The sequence below is a fragment of the Chiloscyllium plagiosum genome, unplaced genomic scaffold, assembly GCF_037043375.1.
Source record: "Chiloscyllium plagiosum isolate Xiang-an unplaced genomic scaffold, Cpla_swu_hap1 HiC_scaffold_13, whole genome shotgun sequence".
NCBI lineage: Eukaryota > Metazoa > Chordata > Chondrichthyes > Orectolobiformes > Hemiscylliidae > Chiloscyllium > Chiloscyllium plagiosum.
In genome coordinates this window covers 7,892,057-7,915,406 of record NW_028270151.1, presented here as the reverse complement: position 1 = coordinate 7,915,406, position 23,350 = coordinate 7,892,057, and the positions used below count along the sequence as shown (strand labels likewise).

At 44.6% G+C, this 23,350-nt stretch overlaps 1 protein-coding gene across 4 annotated transcripts in view; it reads left to right on the top strand.

The window, feature by feature from the left end:
- Positions 1-23,350, top strand: part of LOC122555670 (sodium/hydrogen exchanger 9-like) — a 482,562-nt gene that overhangs the window by 240,289 nt on the left and 218,923 nt on the right. For all 4 annotated transcript variants that reach the window (XM_087993313.1, XM_087993316.1, XM_087993315.1 and 1 more), the window contains one exon: positions 17,001-17,114. In XM_087993313.1, coding sequence (XP_087849439.1) covers positions 17,001-17,114 — 114 coding nt within the window. The remainder of the gene's footprint in view (positions 1-17,000; positions 17,115-23,350) is intronic.

Below are 23,350 nucleotides of genomic sequence, written 5' to 3'. Positions count from 1 at the left end.
CACTTAGCTTGAATTAATTAATCCTGGTTTTTGAACTCTGCCAATGGAAACAGGTTCCTCCTGTCTACTCGATCTCCACCCCTCACAGTTTTGTAGACCTCAATCGTGTCAGCCCTCAGCCTTCTATGTTCCAGTGAAAACAACCCCAACCTCCCCTCAAAGCTACAATTTTCCAGCCCACGTCGAAAAGTGTGCTGCTGGAAAAGCACAGCAGGTCAGGCAGCATCTGAGGAGCTGAGGAGTTTGAGGTGTTGACGTTTCAAACATAAGCCTTCATAAGGAATTAGCCCTTCAGCAGAAGAATTGAAATGTCAGTTCTCCTGCTCCTCTGAACTCATTCCTGATGAAGAGCTTATGCTTGAAGCGTCGATTCTCCTGCTCCTGCTGCCTGACCAGCTGTGCTTTTCCAGCACCACACTTTTCAACTCTGATCTCCAACAACTGCAGTCTGCATTTTCTCCTAATGCTCCAGCCCTGGCAACATTCTAGTAAATCTTCTGTGCACTCACTCTCCAGAGCCATTCCATCCATCCTTTTACGTGGAGTGCGGGTGTTGGATTGTGGTGGACAAGGTCGGAAATCACATGACACCAGGTTATAGTCCAACAGGTTTATTTGAAATCACAAGCTTTCGGAGCGCTGCCCCTTTGTCAGGTGGAGTAAAAGGAAGCAAAAAGCACAGAATTTATCAGCAGAGAGATCAAAAGATCGTACAAATGGTGTGAGTGGAGTGTCGAATGATAAGTCTCTGCAGGTGATCCAAGTGTCAGACGGTGAGAGTGAAGTGTCAACAGCTGATTACCAAGTGAAGAGATGACCCATGGTTCAATTAATTGAGGCAGTGAGATAATTACAAAAGATTAAAAATAAGGTGGTGCTGGAGAAAGGCCAAATGACTAGAATAGCATGATAGCCATAAGAGTCAATCGTCCAAACTAATTAAGGTAGAGAGATCATAACAACTTATCAAAGGGGTGGTGTCAAAACAGGACAGTAAGGAAGATTTTACAGATACAGAACAACATGTTGGGATTATATGTAGTGCAACATGAACTCAAGGTCACGGTTGAGGCCGTTTTCATGGTTACGGAACTTGGCTATCAGTTTCTGCTCAGCGATTCTGCGTAGTTGTATATCTCAAAGGCCACCTTGGAGGACGCTTCCCTGAAGATTGGAGGCTGAATGTCCTTAAGCGCTGAAGTGTTCTCTGACTGGGAGAGAACATTCCTGTCTGGTGATTGTTGCCATGTCCATTCATCCGTTGTCGTAGCCAGGTGTAGCTAGCACGGCAGCCTTTATAGCTAATCCTTAATTGCCCTGTCAAGATGGTGGTGAGCTTTTTGAACCATTTTGATGACCACGGTGGCTCAGTGGTTAGCGCTGCTGCCTCACAGCTCCAGGGACCTGGGTTCAATTTAATGTCGGGCCACTATCGTGTGGAGTTTGCATATTCTCCCTGTGTCTGTGTAGGTATTCATCGGATGGTCTGGTTTCCTCCCACTGTCCAATGAGGTGCAGGCTAGGGAGATGCAGGGTTACTGGGCAAGGGTGGGTGGGTGCATTTATGCGGGATGCTGTTCAGAGGGTCAGTGTAGACTCAATGGGCCAAATGACCTGCTCCTGCACCATTGGGATTCTATAATTCTATGATTTGGGGTGCGGAGGTATGGGTCCAGGCATATGGACTGAGGCCACAAATCAGCCTCAACCTCAGTGAATGGATGGAACATAGTGTCAAGGGGCTACAAGGACTGGGCTGCAGTCAGTGCTCCTAGCCAACTCCAGGGTTGTGTCTCCTTGCAGTTTAGGTTTTGGGCCTGATCAGTGCTGTGGCTGGCCTGGAATGACAATATAGTCAAACCAGGAGCTGCTGAGGTACTCGCTAGGGGAATGTGTTGGTTCTTCCTGTGGTAGAACAAAGGGCAGTACCAAGTGTGATGGAAGAGCAGTTTGTGGTAGTGAATGAGGGAGGGAGGGAGGAGGTGGGAAGCTGCCCTCAGTGAGTGAGTATGAAGTGCAGGGGGCAGGAAGCATCAGTAGTTTGGGAAGGATGAGGTAGCTGGGTGCTGTTGAGTGGACATCATGCCAGGGTGAGAGTTGTAGCCCATGATCCATGCAGCAGCAGGTCAGAGGACCGGTGGCCGTGGAAGTGTGAGGCAGCAGAGAGAAGATTCACCTCTGGAGTGGAGACCATCATTGACCTTTCCCCTGCATGGCTAAACGTCCTGCCTCAGCCAGGCTGCAGTGCTGACCCCGGCAGTGATTTGGTTGTGTCCAGCTCTAAATCCTTGTCCTCTCCCCCAACACCTGCAGCTCCCTGTTTGAGAGCAGCAAATAAGGCTCTCCTTTCCACAGGACCATCTCCTGAAGGTCCAGCTTCCAGCTCCACAACGTAAAGGGTCATTCCTGCCTCAAAATGGTGGAACTGGTGTGTCTCTGCGTCTTCGATATGGCATCTGCAGTTTAAGCCGAAACGTAATAGATGTTGGGGTGCAAGTTCAAAGTTTCTTGAAAGTGAAGTCTCAGGGAGACAGGATGCTTAAGAAGGCATTTGGTACACTTCCCTTTGTTGTGAAACTTGAAAGGATTCAGAAAAGATTTACAAGGATGTTGCCAGGGTTGGTGGGTTTGAGCTAAAGGGAGAGGCTGAATAGGCTGGGGCTGTTTTTCTGGAGCATCTGCGGCTGAGAGGTGACCTTACAGAGGTTTACAAAATCATGAGAGGTATGGAAAGGGTAAATAGACAAGATCTTTCTCCCCTGACTAGGGGACACCAAAACTGGAGGGCGTAAGTTTAAGCATGGTGGCTCAGTGGTTAGCACTACTGCCTCACAGCGCCAGGAACCTGGGTTGAATTTCAACCTTGGGCAACTGTCTGCGTGGAGTTTGCACAGTCTCCCAGTGTCTGCATTGAGTACCTCTGGGTGTCCCAGTTTCCTCCCACAATCCAAAGATGTGCAGGTCCGGTGATTTGATCATGCTAAATTGCCCATGGTGTTCAGGGATGTGTAGGTTATATGCATTAGTCAGTGGTAAATTCAGGGTAGCTGAATGGGTCTGGGTGGGTTACTGTTTGGAGGGTCATTGTGGACTTAATGGGCTGAAGGGCCTGTTTCCACACTGTAGGGATACTAATCTAAAGGTGAGAGGGAAAAGATTTAAAAGAGACCTAAGGGGCAACATTTTCACACACAGGGTGGTGCGTGTATAGAATGAGCTGCCAGAGGAAGTGGTGGAGGCTGGTACAATTGCAACCTTTAAAAGGCAGCTGGATGGGTATATGAATAGGAAGGTAAAAACAAGGACCGCAGATGCTGGAAACCAGAGTCTAGATTGGTATTCCCAATACCTCCGCCTCCGCCGTATCTGCTCACAGGAGGACCAGTTCCACTACAGATGGCCTCCTTCTTTAGATTAGATTCCCTACAGTGTGGAAACAGGCCCTTCGGCCCAACAAGTCCACACCGACCTGCCGAAGCGGAACCCACCCATACATTTACCCCTTCACCTAACACTACGGGCAATTTAGCATGGCCAATTCACCTGGCCTGCACATCTTTGTGACTGTGGGAGGAAACCCACACAGACACTGGGAGAATGTGCAAACTCCACACAGTCAGTTGCCTGAGGCGGGAATTGAACCCGGGTCTCTGGCGCTGTGAGGCAGCAGTGCTAATCACTGTGCCACTGAGCTGCCCACAATTTAGAGACCGCAATTTCCCTTCCCACATGGTTAAAGATGCCCTCCAACACATCTCGTCCACATCCCGCACCTCCGCCCTCAGACCCCATCCCTCCAACCGTAACAAGGACAGAACCCCCCTGGTGCTCACCTTCCACCCTACCAACCTTCGCATAAACCAAATCATCCAACAACATTTCCGCCACCTCTAAACGGACCCCATCACCAGGGTATATTTCCCTCCCCACCCATTTCCGCTTTCCACAAAGACCGTTCCCTCCGTGACTACCTGGTCAGGTCCACGCCCCCCAACAACCCACCCTCCCGTCCTGGCACCCTCCCCTGCCACCGCAGGAATTGCAAAACCTACGCCCACACCTCCTCCCTCACCTCCATTCCACTAAAGTTTTACCTGCATATCCACCGATATCATTTATTGTATCCGTTGCTCCCGATTTGGTCTCCTCTACATTGGGGAGATTGGACGCCTCCGAGCAGAGCGCTTTAGGGAACATCTCTGGGACACCCGCATCAATTAACCACACCGCCTCGTGGCCCAACATTTCAACTCCCCCTCCCACTCTGCCGAGGACATGGAGGTCCTGGGCCTCCTCCACCGCCACTCCTTCACTACCCGATGCCTGGAGGAAGAACGCCTCGTCTTCCGCCTCGGAACACTTCAACCCCAGGGCATCAATGTGGATTTCACCAGTTTCCTCATTTCCCCTTCCCCCATCTCACTCCCAGTTCCAACCTTCCAGCTCAGCACCGCCCTCATGACCTGTCCTACCTGCCTATCTCCCTTCCCGCCCATCTTCCTTCCCACCTATCCACTCCACCCTCCTTTCTGACCTATCACCTCCATCCCCACCCCCATTCACCCATTGTACTCTTTGCTACTTTCTCCCCACCCCCACCCCCCTCTCAATTATCTCTCCACTCTGCAGGCTCCCTGCCTCTATTCCTGATGAAGGGCTTTTGCCCAAAACGTCGATTTTCCTGCTCCTCAGATGCTGCCTGACCTGCTGTGCTTTTCCAGCACCACTCTAATCTAGACATATGAATAGGAAGGGTTTAGAGGGATATGGGCCAAATGCTGGCAAATGGGACAAGATTGGGTTGGGATATCTGGTTGGATGGACAAGTTGGACCGAAGGGTGGGTTTCTGTGCTGTACATCGCTATGACTGTATGTGGAGCTCTATAGATGTGGATATTCAAGAGGATGCAGGAATGGGGAAAGTAGCCACTATTGGTGTTTACTTATATGGATGTTGTCAAATTGGAGCTGGGTTTTGATGCATCGTTGTTGGATTTAACACCAATAAAACACAGTCAAGGAATAACAACGGCACCCCAGTTCAAGTTACTTAGATTAGATTACTACAATGTGGAAACAGGCCCTTCGGCCCAACAAGTCCACACCGACCCTCTGAAGAGCAACCCACCCAGACCCATTCCTCTACATTTACCCCTTCATCTAAAACTACGGGCAATTTAGCATGGCCAATTCACCTGACCTGCACATTTTTGGACTGTGGGAGGAAACCGGAGCACCCGGAGGAAACTCACGCAGACACGGGGAGAATGTGCAAACTCCACACAGTCGGTCGCCTGAGGCGGGGATTGAACCCAGGTCTCTGGCGCTGTGAGGCAGCAGTGCTAACCACTGTGCCATCGTGCCGTCCTGCTGCAACTGAGGCACTGAAATTGGAAATGAATGCTCATGTAAGGACGTCAGTCCATTGCCATTGGCACTCACTCAGCAGTGTGTGAGCCTGTCCCCTTGCTGGAAGCCTGGCTAGTAAGCTCATTTAGTACCTGCCTAAGAAACGGGGTAGGGAATGGGGAGGGCTGCTGAGAGCAAGCCTTGCCACACCTCCCGATGTGACATCCCTCGCCATACTCTTCCTCCGCCGATCACCCTCCTGTTTCTGGGTGAGTGAAGTAACCGCACCACCTCTCCAGTGGCATTGCAGAGTCCAATAAAGATTGGCAGCTTTCAGCAAATGGGACCTCTACCCCATCCGGACCCCCCTCCAAAAGGAAGTGCCCTTCCTCCTCTTAAATACTGTCCAATTACTTCAATGAGAATAAGCTTTCATGCACTTAATAACAGGAAATAGGAGCACAAATAGGCCATTCAGCCCTTCGAGAATGCTCCACCGTTCAACATGATCATGGCAGTTCATTCAACTCAGTCCCCTGTTCCTACTTTCTACCCATTCCCTTTCATCCCTTTACCCAAAAGAACTAAATATAATTCCTTCATGAAAACAATCGCCATTATCTCATTATTGTCTTTGGTTAACCTTGGAGAAAGTGAGGACTGCAGATGCTGGAGATCAGAACTTAAAAATATGTGTGTTGGTTAACCTTGTCCCTCTTCTGTACTAAGATAAAATAGTTATTTTAGAAATTGTTTTTTTTTAAATAGTCCATGAACTATATATTGTGAAAGAAAACACATAGCTGGCCAAGTAATTCAAGCAGTAACTTAATATGAGGCAAACAGAGAATTCTGGAGGAACTCAGTAGGTCTGGCAGCATCCGTGAAGAGAGAAACAGAGTTAAAGTTTCAGATTCGATATGATTCTTCTTCAGAGGTTCTGAGTTTCTCCAGCATTCTTTGTGCCTGTTTCTGATTTCCAGCCTCCACTGTATTTTGCTTTTTAATTCAATATGAGGAATCTGTTGTCATGGTTCAAGATATCATAAGAATTCTTTGCTGAATTACTCTCTAGATTGCAACTGACTGGCACCCTACAAGTGCCTGTATACAAAAAGAAAATGTATTTTGAGCAGCTTAGCGTCCCTAATTTCTGGTGGCCTGGGTTGCAAGAGCTATGCAAGAAGTTAAGAATCACTGAACTGTATCCCTTGAATTGATGTCACCAGTGAATAGAAACTGCTACCGTTCCGAACTTTCCAAATTAACTCCAAAACCTAGTTGATGCAGGCAGGAAAGGCCAAGCCAGAAACACGTCTGTTGTGCATGCACTGATCTGTTTTGTCATGAGTACTGACGTTAGTATTATAATGATGGGGAGAGGAACTGCTCCTGGGCATAAAGTCATTAGAAATCGAAAGAAGGGTCCAGTTATCTCCAAAAGCAATAACACAAGTACCATCAGGCATGCTGCTTTTGCAACTATCTCAAATTGTAACAAGCTCAAAGGGCCAAATATCCTGTTCTTGTTCCTATGTTCACCTGACATTTCGAGGTAAGCTGCTTTGCAGTCAATAAAACTGTGTGGTGTTATTATTTTGAGGAGTTACAAGTCTTGGCTGTTTTGAGTCAGCAAGGCAAGTTGCTGCTTTCACCTTTTTAGGTTTGTGGAATCAATTGAAAACAAGAAAACTGCGAGACTTACGAGGACCAAAATTATGAATGGGCCTGCTGTCCTTTTACAACAGCACTTTATGACAACCATCGATGCACAAAACATTTTGCATCTGCTACATGCGGGAAAAGATGAACTCAATGTGAGCATTGAATGAGTTGTGAAGTAGTCATAGAGGCAACTGACAAACTTTCACGCAAGAATATAAAAGGTTGCAGCAGGAGTATGTCATACAGCCCATTTTGCCTGATCCACCATTCAATGCACTCATAGCTATCTTCGGTTTCAACTCCAAACTCCCACCCTGAGAGACCAAATCTCTGTCGATCTCAGTCTCAAATGTATTCAATCTTAGAGCACCAACCACCCCCGGGATAGAAAATTCCAAAGATTTAGAATCCTTTGGGCAAAGAAATTTCTCCTCATCTCAGACCTCAATGATTCAGCCGTTATCCTGAGATTCTGCCCACACATGTCAGCTTAAGCCCCTTCAGAATATGGTACGTTTTATGAGATCTCCTCCCATTCTTCTAAAAGCAGAGAATAGGGACCAATTTACTCAGTCTTTCATCACTGGGCAACCTTGGTCACCCCAGGAAGCAATGTGGTGAACTTTTTGCCTCCGATGCAAGTATATTTATTCTCTTCCTAGAGGCAGGTCCGTGGTGATTAGTGACAAAACCATGTAACTGTGCTATGCTTTTATTTACCACAAGGAGACTTACCTCAAGGCTACCTCAACCAGAATGAAAATTGGTTGTTTGCAACCTGATTTGCACATGAACCATCTAGCCACTTAGCTAACTGTATCACTCCCCCACCCAACTTAAGTGTATCTTTGGTATCTTTGTCTAAATATGGAGACCAAGAACTGAACATTATATTCCAGGTATGGTATCACTAAAGCCCTGCATGACTGTAGCCAGGCTTTCTTATTCTTAAATTCGGATTATTCCCTTATATTGGGATCAATCCGTCATAGGCGCTCCTGATGGCTTTCATGCCAACTGTCTTGTGTTTCTCAGTGAATGCACCCAGACCCTAAATATCAACATTCTTTTCTATAAAATGTTGCTTCTCTCTTCTAACTTTTAAAGTTGATAATATTTTGCTGCATTACACTCCATCTGTCACCTGGTTGCTTACTCTCTTGGAGATAGTGCTGGAAAGTCAGAGTGGATAAAGTGTGGAGCTGGAAAACGCACAGCAGGTCAGAGAGCATCAGAGGAGTCGATGTTATGGGCAGGATCCATCATCAGGACTCTCTTAACTGTCTCCATCTCTTTGCAGTTTCCTCACAGCTTACGTTCCCACTTAGCTTTGTGTATCATCAGCAATTTTCTAAGTTTTAAGCTTTAGCCTTTGTTTTGAAGGGCCCTTCACAACTTTTATCATTTGAGCATTGGAAACAAAAACTGCAAATGAACTACATCCCTGATTCAACAGTCACTCTTAACTGAATTTTAGAATTTACTTCCTACACCTTGAGGTTTCATCCAGAACCAAACTTACTGTAGTCATTACACTTCCAACAATTCAAAACAACTGTTTGCTTGTTTGCCCATCTTTAGTTGTTCAGCAGATGTGCGTACCTTTGACAAGACGTCCATGTCTTAACTTGGTAGTCCAGTGCTTGAATACCAACTGTTGTGATTCAGCCACAAACAAACAAAAATGTGCAAATTCTGCCAAGAAGATAACCCTGAGGTTTTTAAAAATCTGAATTCATTCTCCAATTACCTTTTAAGAGTTGTCTTTTTCCAAACTCACTGTTGCATCGTTCCTCTCCCCTCCCAGCCCAAGTCTCGTGTCCCAGGCAGCATATGGTATGATAAAAGCCAGAATTTGCTGCACCCCTTAGGTCCCTTTTAAATTATTCCCAACTCACCCTAAACCTATGCCGTCTAGTTCTGGACTCTCCTACCCCAGGGAAAAGACCTTGTCTATTTATCCCCTCATGATTTTATAAACCTCTATAAGGTCACCCCGTCGGCCTCAATTCTAAACTGTGAATTCATGGCACAGGCTACTAATGGTGCATAAAAGCCCCAGCGATTTGTGAGAGGTCACTAAGTTCCTTCACCATCAAGGACGTCACAGCCATATTTAACCCTCTTCTGGTCTGCGTCTCACACATAGATGTTCTCAGGCAAGGCAACTGCATGTTGATCAGCAGCTAATATTGCAACCTGTTCCATCAATCCTCATCTGTCTCTCCCACACCAGCCTGCTCCCTAGCTACAGCCAATGACATTGGGGCCAACATATGATTCTTATTATTTAGATGAGATTAAGCAATTAGAGTCATAAAGTCATAGAGATGTACAGCATGGAAACATATCCTTCAGTCCAACTCATCCATGCCAACCAGATATCCTAACCTAATCTAGTCCCATTTGCAAGCACTTGGCCCATATCCCTCCAAACCCCTCCCATTCATATACCCATCCAGATGCCTTTTAAATGTTGTAATTGTATCAGCCTCCACCACTTCCTCTGGCAGCACACTCCATACACGCACCACCATCTGCATGAAAAAGTTGCCCCAAAGGTCTTAATTAAATTATTCCCCTCTCACCCTAAACCTATGCCCTCCAGTTCTGGACTCCCCCACCCCAGGGAAAAGACCTTGTCTATTTATCCCCTCATGATTTTATAAACCTCTGTAAGGTCACCCCTCAGCCTTAATTCTAAAGACTTTGCACAAAATTCAAGAACAATTGTAGGTAGTAAAGAAGTTTGTATTCACGAAAAACGAAACCATGCTGTTGAAGTTTTTCATCTTGCACTCCAGGACAGGTGCAAGAATGCCAAATTTCAAAGGGAGTAGCAATTTATATTGTGAGCGGATAGGACACTAATTGGTTGGCAAGTCAAATCTGATTGGTCATCATGTTGTCATGGAAAATACAATTTCATATAATTTTTGACGAATTCAAAAAGAAGTCCCATTTGCCTACAGAGGACATGAATACACGCAGCTTCTGGCATTGTTAACCCCTTTGAAATTTGATATTCTTGCATCCATCCTGATGAGTGCAAAATGGAAAAATTCACCAGCATGTTTCTTTCTTCAACCTAGTCTTAAAATTCAGAAATTTATTGAATGAAGAAGAATCCTTTTGGAGTCGGTTTGTAACCAGGAAATGAGTAAATGTTGTTCACTCCCCTCGGGTACAGAGTCTGGGAACAGCAGGAGAGGCAGAATGAGAGAACAATACAGTGAAGTATTTCAGAACCTGAAACCATAGAAAAAGGAACCAGATCATTGAGTATTCAGAAAATTTACAGAGCAGAATCCCTATGGTGCGAAAGCAGGCCATTCGGCCCATTGAGTCCACACCAACCCTCTGAAGAGCATCTTACCCAGACCCACCCCCACCCCCCGCCCCAACCCTTCATTTCCCATGGTTAATCCACCTAACCTACACATCCCTGAACACTATGGGCAATTTAGCATGGCCAATTTACCTAACCTGCACATCTTTGGATTGGGGGAGGAATCCAAAGCAACCGGAGGAAACCCACGCAGACACGGGGACGATGTGCAAACTCCACACAGACAGTCGCCCAAGGCTGGAATCGAACATGGGTCCCTAGCACTGTGAGGCAGCAGTGCCAACCACTGAGCCACCATGCCACCCTCAAAGTTAAGCTTTACATGAATGAGAAAAGAATGATTAGCAACCGGAAAATAAACTAACAGTTGAATATCCAAAGCAAAAAGTGTGATTGACTGAACATTTGGATTCTGTCACAGAAAGGACCAGATGTATCGAAGCAGGAAAGAAACTGTTCTTTCTAACCTTTAGGAGCAGCTTTAGAAATATGTGATATTTTAAGAACACATTCACTGGCCACTGATTGTAGCAGTTCTCCTTTAATGTACAGGTTCTGGTTTTAATGAGCCTGCCACTTGGAGTTTCACAGTAAAGGTCACTTGCATAATTTAGATCGCTCCTGTGTAGGTGCACAAAGTGACATCTGTGAGACGGCTTGTGTGAAGATGCAAATGCTTTTTTTCCCCTGAATAGAGAGAGGACGCTGAATCTGTCACAAGCTCTTGCATGCATTGTGATTGCTATTGAGTCCAGCAAACACTCCTTTCTCAACCGGTTCGATATGTCAGTGCTCTGTGAGGAGCTTAATTGTACTGAATAATATTCAAAGGGCACCTTTCTTGTCTTGACTCATAATGGTTTCAATGCATGTTCATCGCAAACAAAGGAACTACACTTGCTTGTAAATTGTGGTCAAAAATGACTGGATTAAAATCAAAATCCAGACTTCACAAGTCTAATACTCATTCAAGTTCTACATTGTGAAAATCGATGTTCCTCAAAGTACCATGTCAAACCAGTCAATATTCCTTTTGTCCTTTGTCGTTTGGTATCTTCACATTTTAATGCTGATAGAACTTTGGCAAATCATTGGCAGGAAAATCTGTACTTTTTTTGTGTCATCAATAGAAGTTGATACTCTCACTGAATTTGAAGACAATAATGCATCTTCGATTTCAGATGTGTTTGAGTTTCTCTTTCTGACATCACCTGAATCTCAGTGAGATACATCAGAGAGCATTCTTTATTTTTTTGCGAACAGCCATGAGTGATAGTGCGTTGCATTTTCAACTGTCCAAAGTCTTTTTAAGGACTGCAATCAGCACTTGATTAAAGTACCAAATTTTTAAAATCCTTTGTCAGTGTCTAACCAACGTGCACTTTCAGGATACGAGAAACTGGTTGCATGAGGCTGTTACATTGACTTTAGCAGATACTTATTCACTCAACTTTCTCCAAGTTTCTTGTTATCACAACATGGTTTTATCAAGCTGTGTAAGTGCCGGTTAAATGTCACTAAGCACACATCAATGGGCTAGACCTATCAAACTCTGGAAGAATGGCTTGAATTATCTTATTTAACATTTGGAATTGTAGTTTGAAATTCATGCAGCATCCCCAATACATCTCCTGACTCAGAAATTGGAAAGTATCACACTTCGCAGCCAATTAGTACAGCTCTAATCTACTTCGGAAGTAAGTAAGACTTTCAATTATATGTCCCTTTCACACCCCCGATCACATCTTAAGTCAAATTTATTTATCTGTGAGGAATTCATAGAAATAAAGCTAATCTGGCACTACAAATGAAAACAAAATCTGTTCATTAAAGAGTTCATAAGAGGTTAAATTATGTTTTTCAGCTTAGCATTTTCTTCAGGTAATGCTAATGATCCTTTCAGTTATCAATTAAACTGTCTGTGTAACAAAGCAGACAGGATCCAAAATAAGGGAACCTGAGACATTCTTGTAGTAAAATTGATTGAGAGAGAAATATTAGCCAGCACACAATGGCATCTCCTCAATTTATCTTCGAAGTGGAGTATTATGTTGTAAAATCTAAGTTTGTACTTTGGCTGCAAGAATAGAGAAGCACAATATTATTTGAATGGAGAAAGACTGCAGAAATCTACAAAACAGAGGGATATTGGAGTTGTTGTTCATGGATCATAAATAGCTAACATCCAAGTTCAGCGAGGGAAAGGGAAGGCAATTGAAATGTTAGTCTTTACAGAATTAAAAATCACACAACACCAGGTTGTAGTCCAGCAGGTTTATTTGGAAGCACTAGCTTTCAGCGCTGCTCCTTCAGATAACTAGTAGGGCAGGATCATAAGACACAGAATTATAGCAGAAGTTCACAATGTCATGCAATTAAAATAATATTCTGAACAAAATGGTGTTTCCAAATAAACCTGTTGGACTATAACCTGGTGTTATGTGATTTTTAACTTTGTCCACTCCAGTCCACCACCAGCACCTCCACATCTTTATTACAGAAGAAATGGAGTTTAAAAGTACAGAAGCTTTGCTGAAAATATTACAAGATACCAGTCAGAGCACAGCTAGGATACTGTGAATAATTTTGGGTGCTTTATCTAAGAAAGATATTCTCACACTGGAGGCAGTCCAAAAAAGGTTCAGTTGGCTGATCCTGGTTATAGAGGGACTCTCTTTTGAGGAGAGGTTGAGGGCCTGGACTCATTGAAATTTAGAAGAATAAAGGATGATCTTATTGAAACAGACAAGATTCTTTTTTTTAATAGGGTAGATTTGGGCCAGCACGGTGGCTCAGTGGTTAGCACTGCTGCCTCACAGCAGCAGGGTCCCAGGTTCAATTCCAACCTTGGGTGACTGTCTGTGTGGAGTTTGCACATTCCCCCCGTGTCTGCAAGGAAACCTTCAGGTGCTCTGGTTTCCTCCCACAATCCAAAAATGTGCAGGTTAGGTGAATAAGCCATGCTAAATCGCCCATAGTGTTAAATGTATTAGTCCAAGGTAAATGAGTCTGGGTGAGTTACTCTTCAGAGTGTTTTTAGATTAGATTACTTACAGTGTGGAAACAGGTCCTTTGGCCCAACAAATCCACACTGACCCTCTGAAGAGCAACCCACCCAGACCCATTCCCCTAAATTTACCCCTCCACCTAACACTACGGGCAATTTAGCATAGCCAATTCACCTAACCTGCACATTTTTGGATTTGGGAAGAAATCGGGGCACCCGGAGGAAACCCACGCAGACACTGGGAGAATGTGCAAACTCCATACAGACAGTCGCCTGAGGTAGGAATTGAACCCGGGTCTCTGGCGCTGTGAGGCAGCAGTGCTAACCACTGTGCCACCGTGCCGACCCTTTTTTTTTCTTTTTGCAGCGAGGCTTGATCAGGCCCTCTCCTTTCGAAACCCCCCTCTCCCCTCACCCCCGCCACAATCACTGACTCTCTCTGAGCGTTGGGTCCTGTCCCCTCCCCCCCCTTGTTGGGCCGAAGGGTCTGTTTCCACACTGTAGGGAATCTAGATGTGGAAAGGTTGTTTCCCTTTGCAGGAGAATTTAGGACCAGAGGGCATCATTTCCGAATAAGGGGCTGCATAATTTTGACAGGGATGAGGAGGAATTTCTTTTCTGAGGATAGTGAATCTGGGCGGTGTTTTACTGCAGAGGGCGGGGTCACTAATATAGTCATTCCTCTGTATCTGCAAAGGTTCTGTTCCAAAGAACCCACGCGAATGAACAATTTTGCAAGTGCAGAACTCATTTAAAAATAGGTTAAAAGTCACGGATGCTTGAGCTTCTCGTGCAGATGTTGAACTTCGTTGTTACGTAGTTTTTGGCACAGAGACGTGAATTCCCATTTCATGGATACGGAGGATTTACTCTGTGTTCAAAGCTAATCAGTAGAGGAATCGGGGCTGATGGAGGAAAGACAGGACTCTAGAGTTCAAGGATTCTACGGTGGCACAGTAGATCATTGCTGCCTCATAGTTGCCCGTGGGTGGAATGGGCGCTGTCTGTGGGAGTTTGCCTCTCTGTGTCTGTCTGCTCCGGTTTCCTCCCACAGTCCAAAGATGTGCAGGTTAGGTAGATTGGCCGTGGGATATGCAGTGTTACAGGGATAGGAAGGGGGGGGGGTGGGTCTAGGTGGGATGCTCTTCGGGGGGTCAGTGCAGACTTGATGCGCTGAATGGTCTTCAACACTGTAGGAATTCTATGAGTCTATGATTATCAAAAGAGCCATGATCTCATTGAATGGTGGAATAGGCCTGATGGGCTGAATGGTTTACTTCTGGTCTTATGGAAGTAATTTCATAGGGACCTTTTCCAACTCCTGAGAGACAGACCGGGCTTGGTTTAGCAGCTTCAGTACTGCAGGACTTACTCAGTCTGGTACAGGCTAGACTTGTGTGCTCAACTCTCTCAGTTGGAACTTGTCACCCATGACCCAATGCCATTCGCGATGACCATGACTGACAGTCCAACTCAGTGACCTGTTCTGGCTTTCTCTCCATATCTTTTGATCCCTTGAAGAACTTTTACCAACTCCTTCTTGAAAACATTCAGTGTTTTGCCCGTTATGGACCAGGCGCGACCCCTCAAAACATTTTTAAGCAGGTAGCCCAGACCGTAACTTTGCAATTTGTTTTATGTAACTGTATCCTGGATATTCCTGGAGTGAATTAGCTGATCCAACTGCCAAGTTTTAAACAAACAGAACTTTTTTTTTACAAAATTGTGGAATGAAACACAAAGAACAGAAAATAGAATACCAGATAATTTCTCCAAACCAAAAACCTGACGGACTATCCTGACTTAATGATGCTATTGTGAAAATACATGCAACAGCCCCAATAAATGCACCCCTTAGCACAAAGAGTATAAATGGAACAAACCATGGCTTACAGACTTGAAGTTAGAGAGAGAGAGAGTTCCTGGCTGGACTTATCCCTGCAGCCATCCTTCACACACACTGCTACTGAACTGAATCAAAAACTCTAATCTAAATGAAGGCTAGCTCCAAAAAGGGCCCCAATAAACCTTTCAAACCCAGCCTAGTTGGAGCCTGGCCAATTATCCCCTCGGTGAAAAAACACTCAAAGGCATAGTAACCTTGTAAAAAGACCAGCATTGTGACACCCTCAACTGCTTTCTGTGACAGAGTTCTACAGGCTCCCCACTCTCTGGGTGAAGAAATTTCTCCTCATCTCAGTCTGACATGGCCGACCCTGTATCCTCAAATTGTAAACCCCGGTTCTGGACTCCCCAGTCATCAGGAATATCCATCATATGTCTACTGTGTCTAGTCCTGTTCAAACTTTATATGTTTCTGTCAGATTCTCACCTCATTCTTCTGAAATTCAGTGGAAAGGGAGACTGGAGAATAATTTAAAATAAAATACCATTCTGTTCTCTCTCAGAAAAGGATTATGATGGTCAAAATCGAGGAGGTGATAACTTAGTGGCATTATTGTGAGACTGTTAATTCAGGGATTGAGGTCCTGTTTTGGGGATTTGGGTTCAAACTTTGCTGTGGCAGATGGTGAATTTGAATTAAATAAAAATCTTGAATTAAGAGTCTAATGATGGCTATGAAATTGTTGTTGATTATTTGAAAAACCCATCTGGTTCACTAATGTTCTTCAGGGAAGGAAGTTGCCATTGTTACCTTGTCTGGCCTCCATGTGACTCCAGACGCACAGCAATGTGGTTGACTCCGAACTGCCCTCTGGGCAATTAAGGACAAACAATAAATACTGATCTTGCCAGCGACCTCTACATCCTGTGAATGTTGATTAGAGTAGTGAGTGGGTCCAATTAAAGGGGACAAATTTATGTACAGTTCTGGTCGCCTCATTACCAGAAGGATGTGGATGCTTTGGAGAGGGTGCAGAGGAGATTCACCAGGATGTTGCCTGGTATGGAGGGACTAGCTGTGAAGAGAGATTGAGTTGATTAGGATTATTTTCATTAGAAAGACAGAGGTTGACCGGGGAACCTGATTGAGGTCTACAAAATCATGAGAGGTATAGACAGGATGGATAGCAAGAAGCTTTTTCCCAGAGTGGGGGCCTCGATTACTAGCAGTCATGAGTTCAAGGTGAGAAGAGAAATGTTTAAGGGAAATTTCACTGGAAAGTTCTTTACACAGCGGGTTGTGGGTGCCTGGAACGCATTGACAGGGGAGATGGTAGAGGTGGGCACGATAGTGTCATTTAAGATGGATCTAGACAGATACATGAATGGGCAGGGAGCAGAGGGGTATATATCCTTGGAAAATAGGCAACAGGTTTAGATAGAGGATCTGGATTGGCACAGACTTGGAGGGGCGAAGGGCCTGTTCCTCTGATGTAACATTCTTTGTTGTTCGTTGTGTGTTCTTAAAAGTGGCTTCTAAACTTGTTACTCGCGTGAAGCAAAACACAATGAATTCTGAAAATCTAAAACAAAAACAGAAAATCTGGAGAAACTCAGCATCTGGCAGCATAAAGGGTCTCTGGACTCAAAGATGTCATCTGGGTTTTTCTCCGCAGATGCTGCCAGATCTGCTGAGTTTCTTCCTGTTTTATTTAAAATCGTTGGCTTTACTGAGAAATAACTTAAAGTTAAAACAAGCAAATGTGTATGTTTTTATTTTGCAGCTCTTTGAGTTTATGAACTTCATGGCTGAAAACTTCATCTTTTGTTACATGGGTGTTGCACTGTTCACCTATCAGAACCACATCTTCAATGCACTCTTCATTTTTGGAGCCTTTGTATCCTTTTATGAAACAATATTTTGTTATGGTTTTGCACTAATGAGAAAATTGAGAGATGGTTTGATTTTACGTTTCAATTCTTTGTTAACCTGGGACTCCTGATGAAGGGCTCCTGCCCGAAACATCGATTCTCCTGCTCCTCGTGAGAAAATTAATAAAGCCAAAGCACAAAGGGATCTGGGAGTGCTAGTCGAGGATTCTCTAAAGGTAAACATGCAGGTTGAGTCCGTGATTAAGAAAGCGAATGCAATGTTGTCTCTTATCTCAAGAGGGTTGGAATATAAAAGCAGAGATGTACTACTAAGACTTTATAAAGCTCTGGTTAGGCCCCATTTGGAGTACTGTGTCCAGTTTTGGTCCCCACACCTCAGGAAGGACATACTGGCACTGGAACGTGTCCAGCGGAGATTCACACGGATGATCCCTGGAATGACAGGTCTAACATATGAGGAACGGCTGAGGATAATGGGATTGTATTCGTTGGAGTTTAGAAGATTAAGGGGAGACTTAATAGAGACGTACAAAATAATACATGGCTTGGAAAAGGTGGATGCTAGGAAATTGTTTCAGTTAAACGAGGAGACTAGGACCCGTGGACACAGCCTTAGAATTAGAGGGGGTCATTTCAGAACAGAAATGCGGAGACATTTCTTCAGCCAGAGAGTGGTGGGCCTGTGGAATTCATTGCCACGGAGTGCAGTGGAAGCCGGGACGCTAAATGTCTTCAAGGCCGAGATTGATAGATTCTTGTTGTCTAGAGGAATTAAGGGCTACGGGGAGAATGCTGATAAGTGGAGCTGAAATGCGCATCAGCCATGATTGAATGGCGGAGTGGACTCGATGGGCCGAATGGCCTTACTTCCACTCCTATGTCTTATGGTCTTATGGATGCTGCCTGATCTGCTGTGCTTTTCCAGCACCACTCTAATCTTGTCTCTGATCTCCAGCATTTGCAGTCCTCACTTTCGCTCTGCTCAGGAATTTGTTTGACGACAGTGACAACACTTTTATCTTTGAAAACAAATCTCACAGCAAGGAGGGAGTGAGGAAATCCAACATGGCAAATTTAAAAGAGGCAAATAAAGGAAGGGTACTGGAGGGGTTTGAGCATGGAATTCCCTGTAGGTAGCCAATGCAGCTGAAAAGGTTAATGAGGGAACAAAGTTGAGAACCTCAAAATCAGAGGAAGGTAGAGTTTGAGGAGCGGGGAATGAGTTGATGGAGTCAGGGTTGGAGGGTAGGAGGAATGAGAGGTTTAAAACGAAGGTGAGGATTCTGCAGTGCTAACCTTGGGGCAATTGTGAGCTCATGTGGGTTAGTGAGAACTACAGTGAGGGGTGAGAATAGCCATTTGCATTCTGGAATATCAGCAACAATGTTTTGGATAATCTTGGGTACTTAGAGCTGAAGGATGAGGCTCCAAATGTGATATCAATTGGCAACTGGATCTGAATGAAGGTTTGAGCAGCACAAGATATAGCCATGTATCAGAGGTGGAAGTGGTTGACCTTCATTACAAAGAATATCTCTGGATAAATACTTAGCTCAGGGCTGAACAGGCCAGTGAGTTGGAGGCAGTCTGACTCCATCTGGGAAAGTGATTGGAGAGAGAGGGGGATGGAATTGGGAGCATGAAGTTTGCAATGAGAACTGAAGACTACAGCTTTGGTCTTCGCTATGATTATCTGGAGCAAACTGCTGTTCATCCAATCCTGGTGTTTCAAAGGCAGTCAGGGTGTCTCTGAGCTCCTGCTACACTTGGTAAGAGAGGGAGGGAGGCCAGGAGAGGGAGAAAATTCCTGAGTGAAGGAAATATCTTTGCTTTTAATAATGATCCTGGACCAGTGGGTGGTGCTAGCAGATAGTCCCTCCAAATTTGTTGATCAATGACTTACCCCATTGGATATTAATCATACTCTATCTCCACCCGCTGAACTTGAAGTAGTAAAGATGTGGGTAAGATGCAGTAGATAAGAATTCCCTCCTCTTTTACTCCAAACCCCTTAGAATAAGGACCAATATTCCATTCGCCTTCCTGATTACCTGCTGAACCCGAGGGCTAGCCTTCTGTGTTGTGCACGTCCATGAGATGAGGAGGAATCTCTTCACTCTGAGGGTTGAGAGTCTTTGGAACTCCTTGCCACAGAGAGCCATGGGTTAGAGTTCTTGTGTATATTTAAGGCTGAGATAGATTCTCGGTCAGTCGGAGAATCAAGGCTGATAGGGAAAACACAGGAAAGTTGAGGTGAGGAATGTTGATCCCATTGAAAGTTGGAGCAGGCTTGAAGGGCCGAATGGCCTACTCCTGTTCCTATTCCTTATTGTCTATGGATCATAAGAGGAGAAATGACTGGTTGGGAGGGGCTGAAACATCAATGATGAGTGAATAAAATTCTAACCCCAAGAGGCATCAAGGGGTATGGGAGGAGAGAGTGGTATTACGGCTTTGAGATGGAGGATGAGCCATCATCGTATTGAATGGGCTGAAAGAACTGAGGAGCCTATTGCTGTGGTTCTGTATTTCTGTCTGCGTTATACTAGATCCGATTTGGAATGGTTGACTGCAGAATAACTTTCTTTTGTTGGCTCAACTCTGAAATGAGTCCACTTTTGGAATGGGGGGGCTTGGTTTCCATGGATAGCAGTGTAATAAGGGGCAGTAAATGATATTAAGCATGGTCATCGACCGATTGGCATGTTCCACTTCCTGACATACGAATCTGGAGAGTTCTCAACAGCTTTTCAAATTCAATCTTTAAATTACCATAGCATGCTACAATCTGGTCGTCCCTTCACCTTCACATACTGGAGCCATTCAGCCCCTCGACCCTGCTGCACCATTTAACACAATCGTGGCTCATCTCATTTTGGCCTCAACTCCACTTTCTTGTCTGTTCTCCATAACCTTCACCCAATTACTAATTAAATATCTGTCTGTCTCTATCTCCTCAAATATACTCCATATCCCAGCATCCACCACACTCCTGTGGAGTGAATTCCACTGATTTTTGACAGTAATTCCTCCTCAGCGCTGTTTTAAATCGACTGCCACTTTTCCTAAAACTATGACCTCCCATTCTAAACTGCCCCCTTTGGAAACATCCTCACTACATGTACTTTATCAGCCCCCTTATGTATCTTAAATACCTCTATTAGATTTCCTCTCTTTCTTCTGAACTCGAGCGAGTTTGGGCCTAAACCTCTCGGTCTCTCTTCATAAAGCATACCCCTCTCCTCAATTTAGGACATTTATAACCAGCAGACCGAAAGACCTTAATACGAAAACCTGAATAAAATGTCAAAGTCTCTGCATTGAATCATTCAGCACACTAAAGTCATAATTTCCAGTGCAATGAGTTATTGATTTAACATGGTTAAGACTAAAATTGGGCCCTTGAAGACAGAAACAGGGGAATATATTACGGGGAACAAAGAAATGGCAGAAGAATTGAATTGGTATTTCAGATCTGTGTTCACTGGGGAAGACACAAGCAATCTCCCTGAGGTAACAGTGGCTGAAGGACCTGAACTGAAGGGAATTTATATTTGCCAGGAATTGGTGTTGGAGAGACTGTTAGGCCCGAAGGTTGATAAGTCCCCGGGGCCTGATGGTCTACATCCCAGGGTACTGAAGGAGGTGGCTCGAGAAATCGTGGACCCGTTGGTGATTATTTTCCAGAGTTCGATAGATTTGGAATCAGTTCCTGCGGATTGGACGGTGGCTAATGTTATACCACTTTTTAAGAAAGGTGGGAGAGAGAAAGCAGGCTATTACAGACCAGTTAGTCTGACCTCAGTGGTGGGAAAGATGCTGGAGTCTATTATAAAGGATGAAATTACGACACATCTGGATAATAGTAACAGGATAGGTCAGAGTCAGCATGGATTTATGAAGGGGAAATCATGCTTGACTAATCTTCTGGAATTTTTTGAGGATGTAACTCTGAAGATGGATGAGGGAGATCCAGTAGATGTAGTGTACCTGGACTTTCAGAAAGCGTTTGATAAAGTCCCACATAGGAGGTTAGTGAGCAAAATTAGGGCGCATGGTATTGGGGGCAAAGTACTAACTTGGATTGAAAGTTGATTGGCTGATAGGAAACAAAGAGTAGTGATAAACGGCTCCATTTCGGAATGGCAGGCAGTGACCAATTGGGTACCGCAGGGATCAGTGCTGGGACCGCAGCTTTTTACAATATATATTTATGATATAGAAGATGGTATTAGTAATAACATTAGCAAATTTGCTGATGATACTAAGCTGGGTGGCAGGGTGAAATGAGAGGAGGATGTTAGGAGATTACAGGGTGACCTGGACAGGTTAGGTGAGTGGTCAGATGCATGGCAGATGCAGTTTAATGTGGATAAATGTATGGTTATCCACTTTGGTGGCAAGAACAGGAAGGCAGATTGCTACCTAAATGGAATCAATTTAGGAAAAGGGGCAGTACAGAGAAATCTGGGTGTTCTTGTACACCAGTCAATGAAGGTAAGCATGCAGGTACAGCAGGTAGTGAAGAAGGCTAATAGCATGCTGGCCTTCATAACAAGAGGGATTGGGTATAGAAGCAAATAGGTTCTTCTGCAGCTGTACAGGGCCCTGGTGAGACCACACCTGGAGTACTGTGTGCAGTTCTGGTCTCCAAATTTGAGGAAAGACATTCTGGTTATTGAGGGAGTGCAGCGTAGGTTCACGAGGTCAATTCCTGGAATGGCGGGACTACCTTACGCTGAAAAACTGGAGCGACTGGGCTTGTATACCCTTGAGTTTAGAAGACTGAGAGGGGAACTGATTGAGACATATAAGATTATTAAAGGATTGGACACTCTGGCAGCAGGAAACATGTTTTCGCTGATGGGTGAGTGCCGAACCAGAGGACACAGCTTAAATATGGGGTAAACTATTTAGGACAGAGCTCAGGAGAAACTTATTCACCCAAAGAGTGGTGGCTGTGTGGAATGCTCTGCCCCAGAGGGCAGTGGAGGCCCAGTCTCTGGATTCATTTAAGAAATAGTTGGATAGAGCTCTCAAGGATAGTGGAATCAAGGGTTATGGAGATAAGGCAGGCACAGGATACTGATTAAGGATGATCAGTCATGATCATCTTGAATGGTGGTGCAGGTTTGAAGGGCAGAATGGCCTACTCCTGCACCTATTGTCTATTGTATTAGAGTCATAGAGATTTATAGAACGGAAACAGACCCTTCGGTCCATCTCGTCCATGCCGACCAGATATCCCAACCCAATTTAGTCCCACCTGCCAGCACCCGAACCATATCTTTCCAAACCCTTCCTATTCGTATACCCATCCAAATGCCTCTTAAATGTTGCAATAGTACCAGTAACCGCCACTTCCTCTTGCAGCTCATTCCATATACGCATGAAAGAAGTTCCCCCTTATGTCCCTTTTGTATCTTTCCCCTCTCACCCTAAACCTATGCCCTCTCGTTCTGGACTCCCCCACTCCAGGGAAAGAGCAGACAATTCTTTGTGTTGAGGGAGTGGGATGAATTACAGCGGATACCATACAGAGTCTTAATAATTCGCTTCAGTTGGTAATCATAATGTGATAATGGGTTGAAATTGCTCATAGAGTCCAGGAATGTGTAGGTTAGATGCATTGGCCATGGGAAATGTAGGGTTATAGGGATAGGGTAGGGGGATGAGTCTCAATGGAATGCTCTTGGGAGGGTCAGTGTGGACATATTGGGCTGAATGGTCTGTTTCTTAAAAAAAAATCAGTGCAAGGAAAGTAACAGAAGTAGTTCTCTCCAAGAGAAAAGTCAACTGTCAATTTACCAGAAAGTTCCATTGATCCAAGGCTCACTCCGTTTTACAATTGTCGGGGTAGCGCAGCTCAGCTCTGATTTCTGAACTTTATTGTGCCACAGAAATTGTTTCTAATGTGACCCTTTTCAACTTGGAGCTTGACTAACTGTAAGATGAAGATGTTGAATTCTGCAGGTTGTGTATATAATTGTTAACAGTACACATATTCCATTGTTTTGCATGCTGCTGGGTCAGACTGTAACTGAACTGGCAAATGGCAAGGATTGGCTCAATGGCTGCTTTATTGGTTAAGACAACGGGCTCTGTGTTGTTTTATTTTATTATTAAGAGGGATCCACCAGGTTCCCCAGTAATTTTGTCCCTTCCTTGACGACTTGACGAATTTTATAGCACAACATAGGCCAAAGCAAAATGCTCTGTCGGCAATCTGTCAGGAGTATGT